This window comes from Lutjanus erythropterus, chromosome 16 (genome assembly GCF_056507025.1).
Source record: "Lutjanus erythropterus isolate fLutEry1 chromosome 16, fLutEry1.hap2, whole genome shotgun sequence".
Classification (NCBI taxonomy): domain Eukaryota; kingdom Metazoa; phylum Chordata; class Actinopteri; order Lutjaniformes; family Lutjanidae; genus Lutjanus; species Lutjanus erythropterus.
In genome coordinates this window covers 17,990,615-18,013,174 of record NC_139332.1, presented here as the reverse complement: position 1 = coordinate 18,013,174, position 22,560 = coordinate 17,990,615, and the positions used below count along the sequence as shown (strand labels likewise).

Sequence of the window (22,560 nt, the reverse complement as noted above, 5' to 3'; positions counted from 1 at the left end):
TCTATGGATGTTCCTAGTATGTTAAAAAAAATGAAATATCCAAAAAAAAAAAAAAAAAGCTGTTAATTTTTGTCAGAGCCAAAACATTTGTGCTACAGTGACTTGTGTTATAACACAGCAATCACAGTTAGGATCAATATTTGGTGTAAATTTGCCCACTCTCTCCTTGGAACAATGCAATATATGTATTATCTTAAAGTATATTACTTTGTTTTAAACAAATTGAAGAGGGGTGTATCATATCTAATATAGATTGTCACATATCCTCAGAAAGTTCTCTATCTAATTATTCGTCCCGTTGTCTTTAAAATGTGTCAGGGGCTCTAAATTGTAAGAGTTGAGTAAAGCGTGGATTTTGCCAGCAATCTCTTTAGGTGAGGAACTGAGCTCCCAAACAGATTCAAAGAGTAATGATGGAAAGGTAGGAAGAATTGACAGTTGGGAATTTTAGATTTACACAGGTGAAACTGAATAACTGAAATAAAATGTAGAATAAAGTCTCTGCAGCATTGACTGACCACCGCACACTTTTCTGCATCCTAATGTGAGACATGCTTAAAAAATTGCCTTTTAAATGCCATCTGAGCTCAGATTTGTACCAATGCTATGTGAGCAAACACATTTAAATCGGGCAGCCTTGCTGATCTGATGTTGTTCCAAGGATATTAGCAAATGAATTGGCCCAAAGATAATTTTGTTTACCTCTATAAACAGATCAATTTTGGCCACTTCTAATCAAATGAGATGCAGTATGTGCAGGAGCCGAGACTCTGCCCTTTGCCTGCCAACACTCCAGTATCGGGAAAGCGCTGTGCATAAATTTAGTTGAACTAAGCTCTTTTTTTTTTTTTTTGCTACTGAAATTCACTCTACAGTACTGCTTATGCTGCATCTTCTTCAGCGGAATAGGATGTTTTTCTAACTTTAATTATGTATGCTATGTGTTTGATTAAAGACACACATTATATATTTTTTTGTTTTTTCTTTCTTTTTAGGGCCAAGTCATGTTTCGGAATGGAGAGAGGATGGGAACAATAAAATTCAACCAGTTTCAAGGTATGTGTGACACTACTATGACTGTACTCCTCATTTAACCTGGCTTGCTTTTCTCTTCTGGTTTTGTACAGTAATCCGAGGCCTTAAAGGACAAATACGTAATATATTTACTGTACTAAATCAGAAAATGACCATGATAAATCAGCAGAGATTAAGGAAAGATGCTAAGTTGAAATGCCAGCAATAATGCTGCATTCAGTACAGTACAGTTCAGTATAATAATACATAACAGGCTTAGCTCTACATCAACAGACAATTGTCAGTTATAAACAGCTGATCACCTTACAGTGTAGGACTCATTGTCTTGCACTCGTATAGCGTTTGTCCTTGCAGCCTGCAGGCAACCTGCCTGGGGATGAGGGAGTGGAGGGAAACAACTCATTTCAACCATAGACTGTATATTAAATAGCGCTTCGACCTATTGAATATACTGTCTATAGCTCCATTTCACTATTTGGACTGCAGAGCACATTTTTGAAAGCTGGAGTCTTGCATATTTCCTCTTTAACCTTTGTTCCGTTTGAATGGAAAACATCATTTCAGAGGATCAAGACTGTGTCGATGCATCTTCTGTGCTCTCTTCACTCAGCCTGTCACACCCACCTCCAGCCATCCACGCCTGTTGACCTGTCTCCTCTGAGTTACTGCTCTAAATTGATGAATTCCAACAACCGCACGTCTGTGTTCAATAAAACCTGCAATTGTTTCAGAATTTTTTCCGGATTACCGCAGTTTTTGGAAAGCCACTTACAATTTTTCTCAAGTCAGAAGGCTGCCACTGCTGATATGCCAGTACCTATAATGGATCCTGACCAATAGGGCTTAGGAAAAGCTTGCGGCAGAGTCGTACACATGGGAAAGGGAGGCTGAAGGATTTAACAGTGCTGAAGTCAGAAGCTTTGTAGTCACATTTATCTCATTAGTTGTTTTTCTAGAGAGGATAGTCATTATTTGCATGACTGCAAGAGTCAGAAAAAACATAAACATGAAAAGTTTTAGACTGTTTTCTGCTGAGAAAAGTCCCCATAAGCCTTCCTGTATGGAGTTGTGTGCCCTCTCTGTGTCTGTGTGGGTGCAGGTTAGATGAATCTAAAAGTCTAAAATGCAAAAGGCCCGTGGTGTTTTCCTGTGCTCCATCTCCTCTGTGGTGATAGGATGTATGTCTGGACAGTTAGGTTTGTATAAAAACATGCCTCAGAACTCTCTGTCCTCATAGGATCATCCTGAGGTTGTTTTTGAGCCAGCAGGGCCTACTGAGTGGGAGGGTAACCCAGAGATTGCATCTTGATGCAGGGGATTCCTAGCTCGTAGGCTCCCTAGACTATATGTAGCACGCTGCATGGGGCTGCTCAGTCCTCCCCGCCTAACCATCTTATCTTTCCCACTGCAGAGGGGCTTGATCCCTCTGGCTGCTTACATCACTCTGTGTGTGTGAGATAGAGGAAAATACAGTATGTTTGTGTGTGTGTGTGTGTGTGTGTGTGTGTGTGTGTGTGTGTGCGCGCTTGTGTTGGTGCACATATGCTAATGCTGCTACAGCCCAGGCTCAGTGAGTTTGACAAAAAAAGGAGACCACATGTGATTTCTAGTAATTTAAACATTATTTCATGTTTAACAAAGACAAAATTAACACAATAGGAAAGTGTAAGAGAAAGTTTGGAGTGTTGCATGGGTGTGAGAATTTACAAAACCAAAAATTAAAAGTCAGAGTAGAGGGTGGTGAGTGAGAAAGACGCTGTGTCCTAATTCCACATTAAAGTAACTGTACCCAATGTGTACTTTATACCATTTATTATAATATGCTGTTTTACAGTTAATAAACTAGTGTTGTTTATTTCTATACAGGAGCCGGATATGATAAAAAAAAAACATGCAGAAGGACATTAATCAAATGTGAATGGAATTGCACAATCAGGAACACAGGAGGAAGCAAAATGGTTTTCCAAAGGCATAATGCTAATTTTGTGTTTTGTATCCCTAAAACATGGCAAGCCATGTCACTAAAAAGTACCAGAATTACTTTTTAAACACATTGAGTCCAAATGGGTGATTGTGCATGGCATTACGATATTTCATCTGATGACTCTCCTGTTTCTACCTGCAAGAATCAAACCAAACGGCAGGAGGAGCACTAAGAGGGACAGGAAAAAAAAAATACTCAAATGCCTCATCCTGAATCACAACCACACACCTCTCCTTCCCTTTTCCCTTTTCCATATTTGTATTTCTTTTCTCCATGAGCTGCTTGTCCACCGTGTCTCCAACACACTCCAACCAAATCCTCCCCTGTGTCACAGCCATCTCTCACTATCATCTTCTAGCTTTATTACATCTCCTCCATCCCTCCTTAACCTTCACTCTATCACTTCCTTCTCACTTGTCAGGGATCTTGAATTTGTCACCCCTTTGACACGCCGAGGGCCTGAGCTGGGTGGAGAGGAGAGGAGGGACTGCCCCAGCTTGAATATTTCAAAAGGCAGTGATCCTCAACATGACCCTATCATCTGTCCTCAGCCTCTGATCCTCCATTTTACCCTGTCAGACGTTCTTAGTCAGGGGCCTCGATGGCTCTTATTCCCACTGTCTCTCGTGGGGATAAGAGATAGCTCACTACCAAAGGTCTTGATCGCAGTTGCAGTGCCTCGGAGTACAGATTTTAAATCAAGGCACTACTGGGTGTGGTAGATAAGGAAACATGGCCTTTCAATAATATATATATATCAGTAAGGTGAGGTTGTGATATGTGCGGGTAAAAGGTTAAGATGTTTTGGATCTTAACAGATAAATGATAGGATTTACTTTCTACAACAGCCCTAGAGTAAGAATTAATTTCCTGCTTTTCTATCATCTTCTGTAGGAATTTCAGCCGGCAACACCCTCACTGCTGTCAGTTTACCTCCAGGCGATAGTCTTCTCATAGTCCTTTCAACTTAAACAGCTCACAAGAATATCATTGAACTGTACCACCAATGCTTTTAAATGAAGCAGCAGTTTTTTTCATGTTTGAAATTTCGCAGCTCTGACATGAAACAAAATAAAATGTTAACTTGATCAAATACAAACTAGCGTGAACAACATGGAAGAAGAACTCCAAATTAATTAAATCACATTCACAAACACTGCTACAGAGGCGGGTCAGAATGTGGATGTGATGAAAGATACCTTTGATTCGCTGTGATTAAAAGAGTTGCACTGTAAGTCAAGTCCGGCAGTCACCACTTTGATATGTGAGTTTTCAAACCAGTAGGAGTCTCTTCTCCAAAGAGGAGGAGTCATCTGTGCTTGAGCTGCTGGTGCATCAGAGGAAAATATTTTATAACTTCTTTATTTTGATGAAGTACTTTGAGAAACTGGTCCTCCAGGACAGTGGATCCCAACCTGAGGTCAAAAAAGTCACAGAGGGTCTCCAAGGCTTTGCCTGCTTTAAAGTTCTCAAATTAGATTTGCTCATATTAACTACAATCACAATTTATACAAAAGACTGTTTAAAAATTATTTCAAAAGCTTTCTTTTTTGTTCTCACTCAAAAATAGTAAATAGTAGGCCACATCATTGTGATCTCTCAAGCTCTGTGATACTGAATAATCATTATTGTTATTGGTAAGGATGGGTGTCTATAAGCCTTCTGTGCTGGTTGATCAAAGAAAAAAATGTCAAGTGAGAAAAGAGACGTTTACTGAATGTAAATGTTCTGTGAAAGGAAACAATTATAATGGATGTTATTTTTTGACAATAAAGCAAATGAAACACTTATCCCTGCATCAAGTGAAACTGTTCTGATAATCATGATTAACACCGAATAACTGCATTGAGAAAGAGGAACATATTCACTGGTTTACTGTAAACTAGTACCAGTGCAGTACAGTACTTATTTTTTATGCTGTATCAGAGGGATATATTGCAGTGTATACTGTACTGCATGTATTCGACAGCTGTTACTTTGCAGGATAAGATTTAAAAAGAAACCTATGCACACATGTATTACTATCCATTGTCCATCAGTAAATAATCTTCACAACAGTATTTAACATTGACCCTTACTAAGTCCACAAGAAGTTTCACAAGAATTCAGCACCAGTTAGTTTATTTCATTGTTGAGCAGAGATCAAATTTTTCAAGGGCTGGCTTGACAATCCCAAATATAAAGCCTGGTTGGCTAAGGATGACAGATGGGAAGAGAAGGCCAGATGTCAAACATGGTCTAAAAAAAAAAAAAAGTCTACTGATAAGTCCTGAAATTTGAGTCTGGAAGAGTCTGGAATTTTAAAATGGAAAATATGTTGGAACCATGTATACAATGTCAGGAAACGTACTACAAGGAGTTGCAAGTCTGGTTATGAAACAGTCTCAATTTAATGCCGATGCCTCGATATGACTTGTGTACGCAAATGAGAACATCACAGAGCAGATTGGCTTTTTCTCTTTCTTTGTGGTTATGGTGGAAACTCTCCCACTGAAAGTTCCCTAGTTGTCAGTAAAATAAATTTGCCATTGAATTTACAGATGTTTAAAGTGTCTAATGAAATAAAAAGGCATGAAATGTCGTCACACAGACTGAGCGACAGGTTGAGTTTTACCAGCCTGCTGCAGCCATCAATATTCCCTGTGGGGACAGAGTGCTGGGATAGTATTTTAGCATCTCAAAGGAAGAGTGCTGATATACAATCCCTTCTGCTGTTTAGATTCTAACAAAGGACGTGGTCAAGGGAAACATGGTTATTGATCCTCGTTCAGCACCGGCAAGTTTGAGGAAATACAAATCCTGATTGTGCATGCACATAAAATTTACTGTTATAAAATTGTCACATACAGTATGGCCTGTGCAACATTTTCAACATTTGCTGATGCTTTGATACCAGAATCGGAGATCAAATGAGGTTATCCACCGAGAAGAGAGGAGAGGGGAACATGGTGCCCTGTGATGCCGCAATAGTTGATGTTATCTGTCATTTTCCTAGTCAAGGACAATGCTACTGAGGAGTTCAATGGGGCTGTAAGAGTGATAACGGGGAGAGGCAGAGAGAGAATTGTGCATGCACACCGGAAGAAATTGCAGGTTGTTTGTAGTGCTTACAAAAAAAGAATCTGAATAATCTGTCCTCTCTTCTCCAACCCCTTCTTCTCCCCTCCCCGGTGTACACTCTAAGAGAGTAATCTTTACGAGTGGAGCAGGAGAGTGAAGGCCCAGGTTTGTCTGACAAGGTCATGCTTCCTCCCAATATTACACCTGAGGGACTCATCGTTGTTTCTAAAAGGGAAAACACTAAATCCTGAAATAGCTGCACAGAGGTTTGAGCAGAATTCCACAGGGACAGTGGTGCTTACAGGTTGGGGTGTACAGCAGTTTACATCCCTTTGACTGTATCTAGGAAACACTAAAGTCAATGCACAGTATATTACAGTATACAGGTACAATTGCATATACTTATTGTTTTGCTCTACATCAATTAGAAATTCTTTTCATTGTGTTTGTTTGTAGTCTGCTCTTGCTAAATTTGAGCTTTTTTATATATATATATTTTTGCTTGGTTGTATCACAGCTGGTGTCTGTGATATCTGCTTTTCATTGCCATTTAGGTTTCCTTGAGGTAAAATAAACTGATAATTGAGATTGTGAAAAACATGAAAACTATTTCCTGACCATATTAAACTGCATCTCATTGGAGAACCTTAAAAGATAATCTCACTGAGTGCCTTAAAAGTCTATGTTCGACATATTTTTGTTATATTACTAATGGGTTTTGGAAGATCGTGTGATTTAAAGGTCTTTATGAGGTTGGACCACTGTGCCAGATTATGCAGTTTAAAGATGGGCCATTCTTCATCGTGTCCAATTAGTGCTTGAATTAGATTTACTTGTTCTGTCAAAGAAGCCTCTGCCACACGTTCTCCACAGATACATTATTTACGCACTTTATAGCATAATTAATTTGGCTATCTAAAGATTAACATTATACATTATACTGTACATGGTGGCATTTTTAGCCCTGCAGACAACTCGAACGATGGAAGAATTAGTCAGTCAGTCTGTCAAATAATCAGTCCATCACTTTCATCCAGACTGATTTATCTAGTTGATGGATTACCAAAACATTTTTTGCAGATATTCATGGTTGCCAGACAACATTACCTAATGACTCTGGCGATCCCCTGACTTTTCCTCTAGCACCACCATGAGGTTGACATTTGTGGTCCCAAACCTGTTTATCCAGTGTTGCTCTGTGCTCCAATAACAGTTGAGCAAGTTTGGTACCCGGAAGACCCTAACTAGCTAGCTAGCTAATCTACACCAATTGTTAGCTAGATAATTAGCTATGATTTTGCTCTATAGGAAAATGCTGAGAAAGTTATGTCTGTGTCCTCTAAGCATACAAGACATACCCACTTTATTACATGACACACCCTTTTCACTACACTACATACCCTCATGAGATGACTTTTGGTTTAATGGACTTACTTTAACCCAAACCACAATCTTTTCCCAAAACTTCCCATGTATTTTTCTTCCTAAAACTATCTATGTGGTTTTGCTGGCTGAATGTAACCTGACTGTTTTGGGAGGGTGTCCTGTGGTAAGGCGTGTCCTGTTGTACTGTGTTCCTGCAGTTAGATCTACCTGAAAATGCTAGCTAACTAGCTAATTAATGTACATCACTTGTTAACTCGCTAGTTACATCTCATAGCAAATGTTAGCAAAACGCTGGCTGACTAGCAAGCTAATATAAGTGACTTGTTACCTGTCTGGTTAACTTGTGTTTTGCTCACATTAGCTAATTTAAGATGTCATTATATGTATGTCGCTTTTTCAGGTCTCTTAGCAATATTTTGTAGCCATCTTTTAATATTTTTTTTTTCAACATGGACAAGTCTAGCACATAGCATATCGAAGAACAGGAAACCAGAAAGGAGAAGGTTGACCGAGGTACAGTCAGGTTTGCTCAACTTATATTTGGGCACAGAGCAAAATGGGTGGAACTTAGAAAGGGTCAATTTGTCAGTTGCCTTTGCTCATCACCATATACCTATAAAACTAATGACATTACCATCAACCTCAGCTGTACTGAGTGTTTAGCGTTATTGTTACCAAATGTAACCTGCCAAACATTTTGTCTCACAGAGCTGCAGGATTTTAGACTATTAGTCTTATTTAAAACAATTTATTCATCAAATTAAATTGTTTTGAGAATGTAAATGCGACCCAGTGAGTGAAAAGAATGGGGTGTTGGCATCCAGCAGCCAGTTTTAATGGTTTAAGTACAGTACATGTATTTATTTTAATGGTACATATGTGTGTGTTTCTTTAACAGAGGGCGAAGAAGTGAAGGTGGGAGAGTACAACGCAATTGCTGATGTGCTGGACCTCATCAACAACTCCATAAGGTTCCAAGGTATGACGAAGGCGACACGTGTTTGTATGTGCCTGCTGTTGTGTGTGACTGTGTGAGCATCGAGTCAGTGGTGTAAAAGCCACTGAAGACGAAAAAGGTGTCCTGATTCATCTGATGTGTGTTTATATATATGTTAAAGGACCGTCACTTTCCACCTCAGCACGCTCGTCCAGTCGCTCACTTAAATGTCAGTGCACGTAAATACTCAGACATCAGCACCATCAGCCAGTGTAGGGACTCGCCGCTTTCCTTTACCACTCTAAACTGTCCTCTCTCAACTAAATTATTTACCAGTCCATTTTTCGCCCCTCCTGCGTTTGCTTGTGTTGACATACTTTGTAATTTGTTCGATCCCCCTGGCTATTCTCCTCTCCACCACCCTCCCACTCTCCTTCCATCTCTTCAGCCTTGCCCCGCATACACAAACTCTAGGTCAGTACCATCTAAGATGCTTGTTTCCACATCTCTGACCACAGTAAGTGGAGATGTGTAAGATGATGCCATCGCGATCGATTGGCACACTGGCGGGAGAAAAATAGAGCAAAAGATAAGAAAGTGCAGCATCTAACCACAATAACTTGACTGTGGTGCATAGAGAGACATGCACTCAATGAGGGGAAACTGAGGGCCAGGAAATGGGTCTCAAATAACTGGATGTCGGCTGCAGTGACATTATTTTGTGGTTGAAGAGAGAAAGATTTGAAGGAGGCAGGTAAAGTTGTCAAAGTGACAAGAGAACCCTCGCTGTGAGAGTGAAAATGTTCAGAAAACCACTGTTGTTCAGAAACACTGTAATTTTAGGTGGGAGAATTTACCATGAAAGCAACATTTGAGTTTCACTGCTACATTATGTTTGAGGCTCACTCAGTTTTTTTTTTTTTGTTGTATCTTAGGTGTGGAGCCTCCCAAGGACCGTACATTTGTGCGTCTGCAGCGGCGTCACATCAACGTACCCCTCTACAGCATCCTGTCCACCATCACCATACTGGGCATGCTCATGGCGGGGGCCTTCCTCTTCTTCAACATCAAGAACCGCAACCACAGGTCGGCACTGAGCAGTGGTGAAGCCCAGCTCAGAGGGTAGAAGGATGGAGGCAGGGATTAGATGAAGGATAGCTAATGAAGGTGAAACAGATAAACCTCCGGTGCAGCGGGAAACGTAAAATGAGGGGTTAGGAAGAAGTAAGAGAGGGATGAATGAAGGACAGGAGGAATCAGGGGAGATTGAGTGGTATTGAAATGAAAGAATGATGAAGCACGAGAATGATGATTAACCTTTAACTGCCTACTGGTACATTATCATTTTCATATTTCGCTCTCTTCTTACCAAAGCATTTCTGAATATTACTTATTTTATTCTATTCTATTCTATTTTGATCTTCTTTTCTCTTCCAGACTAATCAAGATGTCAAGTCCCTACATGAACAACCTGATCATCCTAGGAGGCATGCTCTCCTACGCCTCCATCTTCCTGTTTGGCCTGGATGGAGGTTTCGTCTCTGACAAAGAGTTTGAGACCCTCTGCACTGTGAGTTCTCTCAACACTCTTAATGCATAATACATAAAATTATGAATAGAACACTGCATGAAAAGTAGGATTTTCATCAGTAAGCTATGCTGCAAATAGCCATGGAAGTGCAGGTTAACGACTGTTGATGAGAATTTGCAGGCGGCACAGAAAAACCACCAGTGTTCCAGTGATTTGCTCTCAAAAATTTATAGCAGAAGTGAGCATGAACTTTACAGGCTGTAAACATCCTTTAACTGTCAGGATTTAGTGAGGTGTGCAGACCTCGACAAAAATCCAGTTTTTCACACAGTGGAAGGTGGGGTTGGATGTCTGTCCTATTCAGTATCACCCTATGATAAGCATCATTAATAACTGGAAAATTAACTTATTTATTTATGTTACTGTTAACATTGAAATAATGTTGACATATGTTTTATAAAGTATTTATAAAGTCTTCTAAACAATCAGTTTATAGATTCACTACACAGCATTTATTAACCATTTACAAAACCTTAGAAACACCAGATAATGTTTGTAGGCAACACATTCTCACCCTCAGCATGTGAAACACAGCAGCTTGATTAGTGGCTATAGGTAGGTTAAGGAAAAGATTATGCTTTGGGTTAAGATAAATATGTCACATACGTTACGTATGTTTAGACTCAACTTACAAAAGATCACAGGTCAGCAAAAGTCTTTTTTGTTTAATTTGAAATTTAACAGTTTCAAACAGACAGTTGTTTTGGGATTAGAGTGTGGTTCTAGTAGCACCAGCAACTTATTTGTGGACGTTGACACTTTTAGCTGTTCTCTTACTTTATATATGTAGCAAATGAGTTCAGATATGGAGAATACTGCTGAAACTCTAATCACATGCACCGTGTGACCAACAGTAAGTGAAAACTGATTGAATCTCTCTCTCTGGGTCTCTAGCTAGCATGGCGCACATTAAATGTCTCCCCCCAGGTAGCATTACTGTGTGACTATGTAGATGCTGGATTAATTAAAGAGTTTTGATTACAGTGATAACTGGTTTCCACTGAGATACCACCCTCCCAGACATGGAGGCACACACATACCACATGCACATGCACTTGCGCAGCAGAGTAATGAGAGGCAGGGCACGTCTCGAGCTGCCATCCACCTGGCTGAAGCGCTGCAGCAGAGCCAAAACAGAGCTTGTCACTTCAGACGAGGTTCTACAGCGGAGGAGCACAGAGGTTGATCCATTCACCACCAATCAATATGTGCCGGTCTCCTTGAGAATAGATGGCGTAATTGTTTTTTTTGTTTTTTTTTTACCCTGTGTGCTGTCCCTGCCTGGCTTTATTGCTTTCTCGATGCTGTATAGAACGGCATGTGAAGAGGGTCAGGTGTAAACGTGTGAACGCAGACAGTGTGAATGTTCACACATAAAAACAAACACGTGGACACATGCAGCAGTAAAACACGTACGATATACAGAAGCTCTCTGTAGCTATTTTTGGATTTCATAGTCTATATTCAATTTCTAAGCTTTTAAAACATGTCAGCAGTGTCCTTTGTACCAAAGCAGTAAGAGAGGTCTACATTTTGTTTCTCATTAAGATGAAATGCTCTCAGGAGTGTGACAGCTTCCATGGTCCACAACGTTCTCCCGGAGCTCAACACTTTAGAGACGAAAAATAAATCTGACAGCTTCTTATTTTTAGAGTGTTTCACAATGCTATTTCGAATGAACTTCTTGAGAGGAATGCAAATACCTGTCAGATCAGATGTTGTTTTAAGCCTTGATCACTAGTTTTAAGACGTGATACGATTATGTGTGTCCCTGTTGTTCTGATAGGTTCGGACATGGATCCTCATTGTTGGATACACTACTGCTTTTGGTGCCATGTTTGCCAAGACCTGGAGGGTGCACGCAATCTTCAAAAATGTCAAGATGAAGAAAAAGGTATTAAAAAATATTATATATTTTTTTGATGAATATATGAGAATGATTAAAGGGATAATACAGATTATCTGAAGTGATGTTGTGTGAGTTACACTTAGTATATTACCAAGATCAACACACCAGATTGGAGAAGCAGAGAGGTGTACCTGCACAGAAGCTAGACAATGAACTGCTCTGGACAGGAACAGCAACAAAATGCATTTAGGCACTTAAAAAAGGTTCATATAAAATATCAATGTCAGTTTAAGTCTATATTTAGAATATTTTCACCACTTTACTTTGCCATTAGACAGCCTATTCAAACAGGAAACCGCCACTATGAAAGCAAAATATTCTCTCCAGAGCAACCAGACTCTTTAAGCAAAAACAGCAGTTTTACCTCATAGAACACACAACTTGCTGGTCTGCCGCCACCTCGATTGGTTAGTTAGTTTGTGTCATTGTGTGATTTTGGTGAATACAAGCTAAACTTTTACAACACTGAAGTCACACAGTAACAGAGACAAACTAACCAGTCAAGACAGCAGGAGACAAGCAACTACCGTGTTCTGTGAGGTAAAACTACCAATTTTCCCTATGGAGTTTGGTTGGTTGGAAGAGAGCAATATTTAACTGTCAGGTGGCAAAGTAAAGAGGTGAAAATATTCTAAATATAGTGTACACTGATGAACTGCTGGCCACAGCTGTTCATCACTTAGCTTCCTGTCCTGCTTCTTCAAATTGGGGTCATGTTTAACACTACGAACTGTAAGTAATACACTGACTACAGATAAATACCTCAGCTCCACTGGAGGTACAACCCCACTTCAAAAAATCCAAACTATGGCTTCAAGAGGTTATTTCCATATCTCAAGATTTTTAAAGGGTATATAAGAAATTCCCTTTTATTGCTACAATTGATTGTTCAAATTCTAAAATATCAGTACTTCATACATTTCCTTGACAAATGTACTTTGATTTTTCATTTGTTTTCAAATTTCTATGTATTTATTCTTACTGAATTATCCCTGTGAAGGGCCATTGCTGGTACACATGATTCTCTCTGGTTGAATCCAGTCCTGAACCTTTTCTTGTTTTTCTTATCTCACCATGTACATCTGTTGGACAGATTAACAACCAGTTCATGAAACCACGAACATCTCCATTAAAACATCTAGACTTGACAGTCTTATCCAGGAAGCTGCACATGCCTTTTGAAAAGCCCAACACTTGTGTGTGGGTGCTTGTATTCACACTCGTGCTTTTCAACAAACACTCTGAAAGACTGGCAGCCGCTGGCACCTGCTTTTAGAATCTTTTCTGTGAAAGAAAGAAAAAAAGATTCAGAAATACAAATGGCTTTTTAAACATCTGACACAATCTGTTTCACTGGCCTAGTTATATAAAGTGGTGCCGAGCTCACTGAATGTTGTAACTGTGCTTGGCCTTTTTGTATTTATAGATCTTGCTCTCTTTGTCTCCCTCTCCCTCACCCTCTTGCATATTGGAGGAAGTGTGGGTGGCCTGCCAGAGAGAGAGAGAGAGAGCAGGAAGAGAGGGAGGAAAGAGGGATGGATCAAAGAGTCGGAGAGGTTGGAGGGATGTAGGGAAGCAGTGACAGAAGGGAGGGTGGAGAGACAGAAGGAAGAAGGCAAAGCAGGGCAGAGAAAGGGACAAACAAGACAAACAATGTGCCACAAATGGCAAAGAAAGTAGGTTGGACGGACATCATGAAAAGAAAAGGAGAAAGTTGGAAAAAAATGGATGGAAGATAGATGAAGATAAAGAGGATCCATATTACAAGTGAAAGTCTACATGAAATGAAAAGCAGAGTGCTATTTGCTTCCACATACGTGTTTCCTGTAACACATGGTTCCCATACAACAAATACCTCCCAGACCGAATCACAACACAGATTACGGTACCCCATTTCTGTGTCTCATTTCAGAGTTGTCTTTTGAAGTAGCTGCTGTCTGCTGTGGACATTACATACCACACCAAACATGCCTAGTTACAGCAACACTCACTCTACGTGGTTTTTGCAGCAGGTACCCTTTCACTAGGTTGTAGCCATGGTAAACTTAAAATGCTGGGCTAAATGGGCTGTGTTTCGCTCAAAACGATTCCAACACCAGTCCACTGTAAAAATGCATTGAGCATAACCTGCTGTCAAAGACACCATTTTGTGGGCTTATAACCACAGTGTATTGGGGACACAGAACAAAGTTTGAAGTGGCGAACATCTTTGAAGACACGCCAACATACCATACTGTTGCTAGCAAATGTCATGCTATTGAGATCCCTTGGTTCTAGCTTACATAAGCATACATCATATTATGTTTTACACCAGGGGTGAGCAATTATTTTTAATGGGGAGCCACATGTGAAATTGATCAGGCAGCTGTGGGCCAGACACAAATGATATAAGGTCCTAATAATGGCCAAATCTATAGTAATGGAATGGTGATCTATTTAGGGTTAGGGTTAGCTTCTACTGTTGAGGTGGGCTGCACTGGACCTGTCCTTTCATATTTTATCATGACACAGTACAGGTTTGCCTCTCTGAGCTCAGTAGCTTTGCTCCGTCCCTTCACAGCCAGTTATCTCAGCTCAGACCACCCTGTCCCGTCCTCTTTCTCTTCCTAATGGAAACACAACAAATGTTTCTTCAAAAGCAGTATTCACCTACTGCATATTTCAGCACTTAAACCTCAAGATGTATCCTCTGTCGGTTCACAGACTGGGTCTGTTTGCAGGACACACACACACACACACTCACATACACACACACACACTTCCCCCACACTGATTGAGTGCAGGTGCATTGGCTTCAGCAGAGTGATAGTTGCTGTTGGTGCCCTGAAATCTCTGTCAACGGCTGTCAGGGGAGGGACAAGCACAAGTGTTAGCCATCTTTTCTTCAAACAGTGGGGCTGGAACTGCATCCCTCACTCCTTCCCTCCAGCCTTCTCGCCATCTTTTTTCCTCCCTGTACACTGGGGAGAGCACAGATTGTAAATCAGGGGTGTGTTCGATAAGGGTTCCACTCGGTGGGCTACGGCCGGCACTCCTTCACTTCTTAAATAGCTCAGTGCCAGACACAGTTTGTGCGTGAGCGTGTGTTTGTGTGTGTGGGGGGCTGTCAGTCAATGTCCTCCTCCTCCAAACACACACAAACACACACCACAGACACAGATAAACATACACACACAAAAAAAAATCCCCTCTTACACAACCCCTCACCCCCAGGCCCCTGTAGCAGCTAGTTGTCAGTCTGCCTATCTCTGTAATTTACAGAGTACTCCTAAGGGACATATTGCTGGACACACATGCACAAAAACACTCATGCAGCAAAGTTAAACAAACACAAATTATATTATGCATACATATATGTAGATAGTTTATTTGGACAATAATTCTTTAATCTGAATGAAATCATTCAGATTAGAAATTCCAACTTCACTGGTTACAAGGCGGCAAAAAGTGCTCTTGTTGGCTGACACTGCACAGTAAATAAACATAGATTGTTTTTAATTTATTGTACAACCGGTTGGAGTTTTGAGCCATGTCTCGTACCCATTGAAGCTCGATTAGTTATAAAGAATATAAACACATATTTATTTCTCTGTCTATATGTATATATGTATTTCAGGGTGATGTGCTTATTCAGCGTTTTCAGTTATTTCGTCTTTTTCTCAATCAAATTCGTCGGTAGACACATAGACACTAGAGCCCAACTGAGATGTCAGAGTGCCAACAATACTGGGGGAAGGTAAACAGTACATAACACTTCAGGTAATTTAGAGTCATTATGTAGTTTGTCTAGCAGCCTCAGTTGGCAGAAGAACATATCACAGTTGAACAGATGGCGGTGTAGAGTTGTTTTTTGTAATTTCCCGAAAATATCACACATCTTGCACATTTTTGGGGGGACGTTTGCCTTTATTAGAAGGGGACAGCGGAAGAGAGACAGGGAAGGGGGGAAGAGACATGGGATAACATGCAGCAAAGGGCCAGGCTGGAATCAAGCCTGAAACTCAGGCTGCTGTGGCATATTACTTTTATCTGCCAGAATTTATTTCATTAATATGAAGGTATTTTCACTGTTTTCCATCTTTGCGTAATTTTTTCCCCGTTGGCTTTGAAGCAGCCATTTTACCTGCTGTGCTTCTGCCTTCCTCTAAACCGCACTGATACCTCGCTGTATTTGTACAAGAAATGTCCCTCGCCTTGCCTTGCCCGTATTTGTTCAGTGCCAACACCATCAAAAGCCAGCAGATCAAAAAACAATCCCCTCATGTATCTCATCCTGAGCCCACCAGCGGATGGAGACCCGTGCGAGACCACTGCGCTGCATCTGGGCTATGTGATACTCTCCAAACACAGCCCGGCCTGTGTTCCCTGACCTTTCCTTTGATCTGCCGTTCCAGCCAGTCAAACGCTATTATAAATAAAGATCACAAACAGGTCATGGCTTTCATCCCTCTAAAGTTCATGGTACAAAAGAGGAGCTTTTTGTGGTTGACAGCGTTGGCGCTTGTTTGGTGGATTTTTTTTTCCATGTTCTCCAACCACAAGGCAACAAAATCGTGGCCTGTTGGTTGCATAGAATTGTACATTCGTAAACACAAGTTTTAATAACTTTAATAAGTGTCTCATATGTATTGGGCCTGACATGTGGTTAACCTGAGAGGCCTCAGTGCCCAGGAGTCCTAACACATCCTGCCTGGTACACTGATGAGATGAACTTATAGTGTCTTCAATCACATGATGATAATGAGCAGAGAGACACATTGTTGCCATTATGTTTCTATTGTATCTTTAAGCTGTTGGTATGAACTGTGTCCATATGCACACGCCATACCAAGATCTTCTCTGTTGACAGATGTGTCTTGAATTAAACTAAAATATTCAAGTAAGACACTGTGTCAAATATTCAACTTAAAACTAACTTCACCACGGTAAATACTGGACCTCAAATTTAAATATTATTATTTTGGCCGTATGTGCTCTTATTTGATATTACAGCCAAATGTAAACAGGAAAGGGCAGAGAGAGAGAGACAGAAAGGGAAAGAGACATGCTCTGCCAAGTGAGCTACAAGGACAGAGACACAGAGACGAATTTAATCACTGTATGTGATAACAATCCTTTCCCTGAGTTGTAGAGACTTACTAAATCGTTAATCTAAGATACTACACCTTTATGTTGACATGCTAAGTCATTGTTTTAAGATTACCAAGTCATATTTTTAATAAATAAGTCATTATTTTAAGATAGCAAGTCTTTATTTTGAGATACTAAGTTAGTATTTGGACTTCATTCTTTTGTTCATCAAATTTAAGACAGATCAAAACTACAAGTTTTCTTCATTAAGTACTGGGCCCGTGCGATACAATCTCTTAAATATATTACGTGTCCCACAGTGTGAAAGAATGTCTGAACCAGGTCTTGGTCTTTTGGACCTACACTTTGGCTGGTTTCCTATCTCAGTGGGTGGTTAATTGCAGCTAAATGCATTGTAATCAGTCCCTGATTAGATGGTTAGAATGAAACCAGCAGGGCTCCAGGTCCTGAGATGGGATGAGAATCACATAATTACAGTGGTCAATAAGAAATGTTGTTTGAAATGGCTCTCCAGACACATACTATTACATAACATTAGCAGGTGTGTGCTATTGGCCTAATACAAGCGTCTCATCTTCTTTTCCCCTCCAGATCATAAAGGACCAGAAACTGTTGATTATCGTTGGAGGGATGCTGCTAATCGACTTATGCATCCTTATTTGCTGGCAGATTGTGGACCCACTTAAAAGGACTGTGGAAGAGTACAGCTTGGAGGTCAGTGTGCATTTTGATGTTTTTTCTTCACATCTTGGCTAAACATGCGCTTGATTGGAGTTTTGTTTATGTTGATGTAACATGATCGGCCCCAGCTGGGAGATTCCCAGTGACACAGATTCTTGCTAAGAAAAAAAAAAAAAAAAAAAAAAAAAGCCTGTGTGTTTGGAGTTTAGGCAAACAAAATGTCCGCCTTGGGCTGTAGGGCGAGCGTCTTTGTTGTGCTTGTTATTTTTGGGTCAGGATGTGAGCCATCGCTGCCTCCTGTGCTCATCCCATGGCCGGACATTTGCCAGCTTGGATGTGAGACATTGGCAAGGTCCGTTGGAAAAGAGGCACTTGGCATCACTTTCTCCTTGCTGGAGAGGTGGCGTGGTGTTGAGTAGAAATGAACTCTGCTTTGCTCTGATTGGTTAGAGTAGACTCATATTCTCTGAGATTGGTTCAGGATTAGTCTAGCTGTGCGCCCAATTGGCTAAAATGAACATACTGTAGCTCTGGCATTAGAGGTTGATGGTGTGTGAAGTGTGTTTTTGGGTTAGGCATGACATGTTAGCACATAACTGTCAGTAGTATTAAGGGAATGCAGACTGGGGAGCAGCAAAGCACAGCTGCATATTTATTTTCTGTGAGGATTTAATCTCTTTAGTAAAAGTGGCAGCTTGACTTTTTTTCCCCCCATATTTCTGAAGAAAAAAATTGTAGTGTGGCTTCAGTTTTTGGTACATCTGTCTTGCTGTACGGCTTAACACTGGTGTATCCAGCAGACTGCTTAAAGACGGTGGGTTAAACATTTGAGTCAGGAAGATTTTGAGCTGCATATATTAAAATAGCTTTGAGAAAATCAGCTCATGCCGTTAAATAGATGGTTCAGTGTTCCACTGGTTAAACATAAGAGGCTGTGGCACTCATTCATTCCTCAATCTATTAACTTGTTACACAAAAAGATGGGCTCACATTAGGCTGAGGGCAGCTAATATGGTGTAATGGTGAAATGGGCTATAGAGCTGGTGCAGTGAGGGATACTGTACATCTGGAACAGGTATTGTATCTGTGTGTCACTCTGAATTGTCAGTAATGAAGTGCACTGCAGCCGTGGTTCTTTACATCTGAATGTATCGATAAATGTCTTTCTTTTCTGTGTGAAACAAAAACGCTAGAGTGGTGAGAAAAATTCAAGAGAAGACAGACAATAAAGCAATATCTCACGACAGGGAGTGCCGTTGTACTAAATATCAGCAAAGCTGTGATTCGATCGTAGACACGAGTCTGCACACCGAGTGCCAAAGATAATCACGTTTAATTTTTTGAGACTGCCTGAAAACTCTGATGCAGTTTATTTGCTTTTATGATAGGAGATTGTATTTTTAGCATAATTTTAACTCAGCTGCTAATAAATCCATCTGCTGATCTTGAAATCTATGAATTGTATTGTTGATCTTTATAAACCATTTATGTATTTATGCAAATCATTTTTGTAACCATGGTAACATGTGTGCACGTCACTGCTGGTATTTCCCGTGATTAATGGATCAAAATCTGTCAGAACCCTGTCCTTGTCCTCCTTGTACTTCGTCAGATTAAATAGTATGTGACAGTGATGCCACTGCAATAAACCCTGAATCATTACTCTACAAGATACCCCCTTTTCATCCAATCTGTGGTCTCTAATGTAACAGTTATTAGAACACCTGTAAATCGTAGTGATACATGTAATTAACAGTCACAGTACAGTTACACGTTATACCAACACTCATGGAAAGCCTCTTGTCCAATCAAACTCCTCGTTCGGAACTAACTGTTGTATAATAACGTGTCATCTGATGTCACATTGAAGGTCTTTGGTAGGTTTTGCTTTTATGCGAACTGGAGACATCCATGTTATTGAGTGTGTGAAGTAAAAACAACATCATTAAAAAAATATTTTACATTGCTATATATTATTCCCTTTATGTGCTGACAAATAACAGAACAGGAGAGATTATGTTTACTGTTGCTGCTAACAACAGACATGCAGGAGCAATTATTCCTCCGTCGCTGCGATTGCATCATCGGTCTTTGAAGACCACAGGACATGGATACTGCTAAGTGGATTTTTTTCCTAATGAGTTGACTTTCAAGCCCCCTATACTTCTGTACGTAGGCCACAGGACCACTCGTCAAATTAATGGCATTGGTTGAATCCTTATTGACCCTTCTGCTCAAACAAAGTTTATCAGAAGGTCACTGCAGTAAAAGGCAAGGTCTCGTGGTGGATTTTTATGGAGACTTCTTTTGATCGTATTGATTGGATTTTCATGCTGTTGGCTTGCTTGTTGCCAAGGTCCTGCGGGGGATGGAAGGGTGGCTGACGCCGTCTTGCATCCAGTTTTGACTTCTTCATGTCTTCAGTTGAATGAAAATCTTGTGAAGGCTTATCTAAGAGCACTGGGAGCAGGTCAGCCTTCTAAATTTGTATTTTTTTTCTGTCTTAGTCCTTGATGAGATGATTCCTGCGGGAGATCTCTGAAGATAAACTAGTGTAGAGATGCATGATATCTTGCCAGACTTATTTACATTCTTGTGCTCCTTTTGGCATACTCTGAAGGTATACTTAGCACATTTGTACAACTCTAGACAAAGCCGTATTTCCTTTGTGATGATAGCCACTTATATATTTAAGCCTGCCTAAAGGGTGTAGCAAAGCCTTGCTTAACATATTCATTTGTGAATGTTGTCAGTGTGTGCAGTCGGGTCCTCGTGGAGTATTTTCAGACTCTAAGCCCCCGGCCAGGGGAGTGTTGTGAATATATTAACGACTCAGTGTAGGAGTCTGCATCCCCCCTGGGGTCGTGGATCTGCATGCCTGGGCTGAGGCAGAGACTCCACATGCCTGGCCAGCCTGCCAGATTTCCAGCACCAGCAGCAGCGGACCCTTGGGGCTCAGCTGGGGGACAGGCAGCTTGGAGCTCCTCTGCGCCCGGGGCCTCCAGGCTTGTCAGGTGGGACCAGAAACCAGAAGGCAACCCAAATACGAGGCAAAGAAAAAATGAGAGCACAATATGGACAAACAGTTTTTTATGGTAATAAAGACACTGTTAAGCCTTGTCCAGACTGAGATTGTTATTGCGTCAAATAACATGACTTCCTTAAGGCTCATTTAAGCCCCTCTATGTATGAAAATGTTTAAAATGATGTAATTGTCTCTGCCCACATACTTCCAGCAATACATCAACTAGAGCGCTCCAGTCAAAATTTACCCAAAAGAAGAAGGAGAGTGAAAAGTTTATGACAACAACAAACATAGTGACACTGGAGGAAGTTGTAATTATAGACATATTACACGTAGACAGCGCACTGACACCTTTGGCTTGTTGCTCTGTCTCTTCAGCATCAAGACTGACCTATAAACAAATACATGTAAACAGGGGAGCTGCAGTTTTTCTGGATAAAAAGAACTATAAACTTATTTCTCAACATGTTTCAATGGGTCATGTGATATTCAAGGATTTATGATCTACCTGGAGTGAGAAAAAAAAGTTGTTGTTTTTTTTTGTTCTAAAAACAACAGTGGTGGTCCGTGGGGCCATGAGATTGATCGCAACATGCTTCTCCTGCTATGACAAGGAACTCTATCTACAAGAATAATATATTATCTTGGGCTTTGGGAAATAGTGATTGAAATTCTTCACCATTTTCTGACAAAAGACCAAATAACTAATCAATTAATTGACAGTGAAAATAATCTTTAGTTGAAGCCTGTATGGACTGAAGGCCCTGCACACAGAAAACACACAGGGTCTTATGGACAAAAAACTTGAGCCTGGATTGACCTCTGCCAAAAGGCGAAGCAACAATTTATTCAAACTGTACTTACAAGATCATATTTCATCTTCTACCAGTAACAACATGCACCCAACAAACGTAGCCCCTTGTTTTTTTTTGACGTGGTGCTATTTTTGGTCACAAACACCCACGTAGGGCTGGGGAATGGGATTATGTGGATGGTCTCCATAGGGCTCAGGAGCCAGTGAGTAGCAGCTCCGACTGACTAACAGTAATTGGCACAAGGAGAAGGACCATTAGTTACCCAGTTTCCTGTGAGCTCTCACATCATGCTTGGCCATCCCTCCCCTGTGTCTTCCTTCTCTCTGTTGTCTTTTTCATTTTTTTTTTTCTTTCCGTCTCTCTCTGTCTTTGTTAGAATCTCCCTGCCTTGCATTTCCTTCCCCCCACTATGGGGGATTGGGAATAACATTGACCTTGGGTTCACAGTGCTGTATGTACCTGCTGCACCCTAGGGTGTGCAGTATGACAATGTGGTGTTATTGAACTGTCACAGTGCTTGGTAGTCCACCGCATTTGTTGTTTGAACCATCACACAAGAGGGTTTCCTTATTGGCTCAGAAACGACAAGGGTACTCACACGTTGTTTACAGGAATGGTGCTGTAGTTGCTTTTTGACTTCAAAAGTGGGAAGACACTCAGGAATAATCAGTGTTTGTGTGTTTGGAAGAGAAATATACTGTAGTATACTGAACTGCACGCACTTTTATCTATGCCCTGTGGTGGTACAGGTACAGGTACATCTAAATATTGTAAGTGGATAAGTGGCTATTGTTGAGATTTTGGGCAAAATGATCTGCTCATGCTGTAGAACCAAGATTTACCCAGTGGAAATGTGGACAAAGTCAATATTCTGCATCACCAGGGGTAAACCCACTGCTCTGAATCCAGCAAGCTAAGCTTAATGAGCTACCATTAGCAAAACTAGGGCATCCCCCTTTGCATCCTTTATTAGCGTTAGCAAGGAGATGAAACTGTGAAGAGGCTGACAATAGATCCTAGTGGAATGCTTCATAAAACATGACTGA

General features: G+C 40.6%; 1 protein-coding gene across 1 annotated transcript in view; it reads left to right on the top strand.

Moving 5' to 3' along the window:
• The window catches only part of gabbr2 (gamma-aminobutyric acid (GABA) B receptor, 2), a 230,227-nt gene that overhangs the window by 149,141 nt on the left and 58,526 nt on the right, over nt 1–22,560 (top strand). The window contains exons 8-13 of the mRNA XM_084739199.1: nt 996–1,056; nt 8,364–8,444; nt 9,338–9,488; nt 9,840–9,972; nt 11,780–11,887; nt 17,585–17,707. Of these exons, the coding sequence (XP_084595325.1) occupies nt 996–1,056; nt 8,364–8,444; nt 9,338–9,488; nt 9,840–9,972; nt 11,780–11,887; nt 17,585–17,707 (657 nt within the window). The remainder of the gene's footprint in view (nt 1–995; nt 1,057–8,363; nt 8,445–9,337; nt 9,489–9,839; nt 9,973–11,779; nt 11,888–17,584; nt 17,708–22,560) is intronic.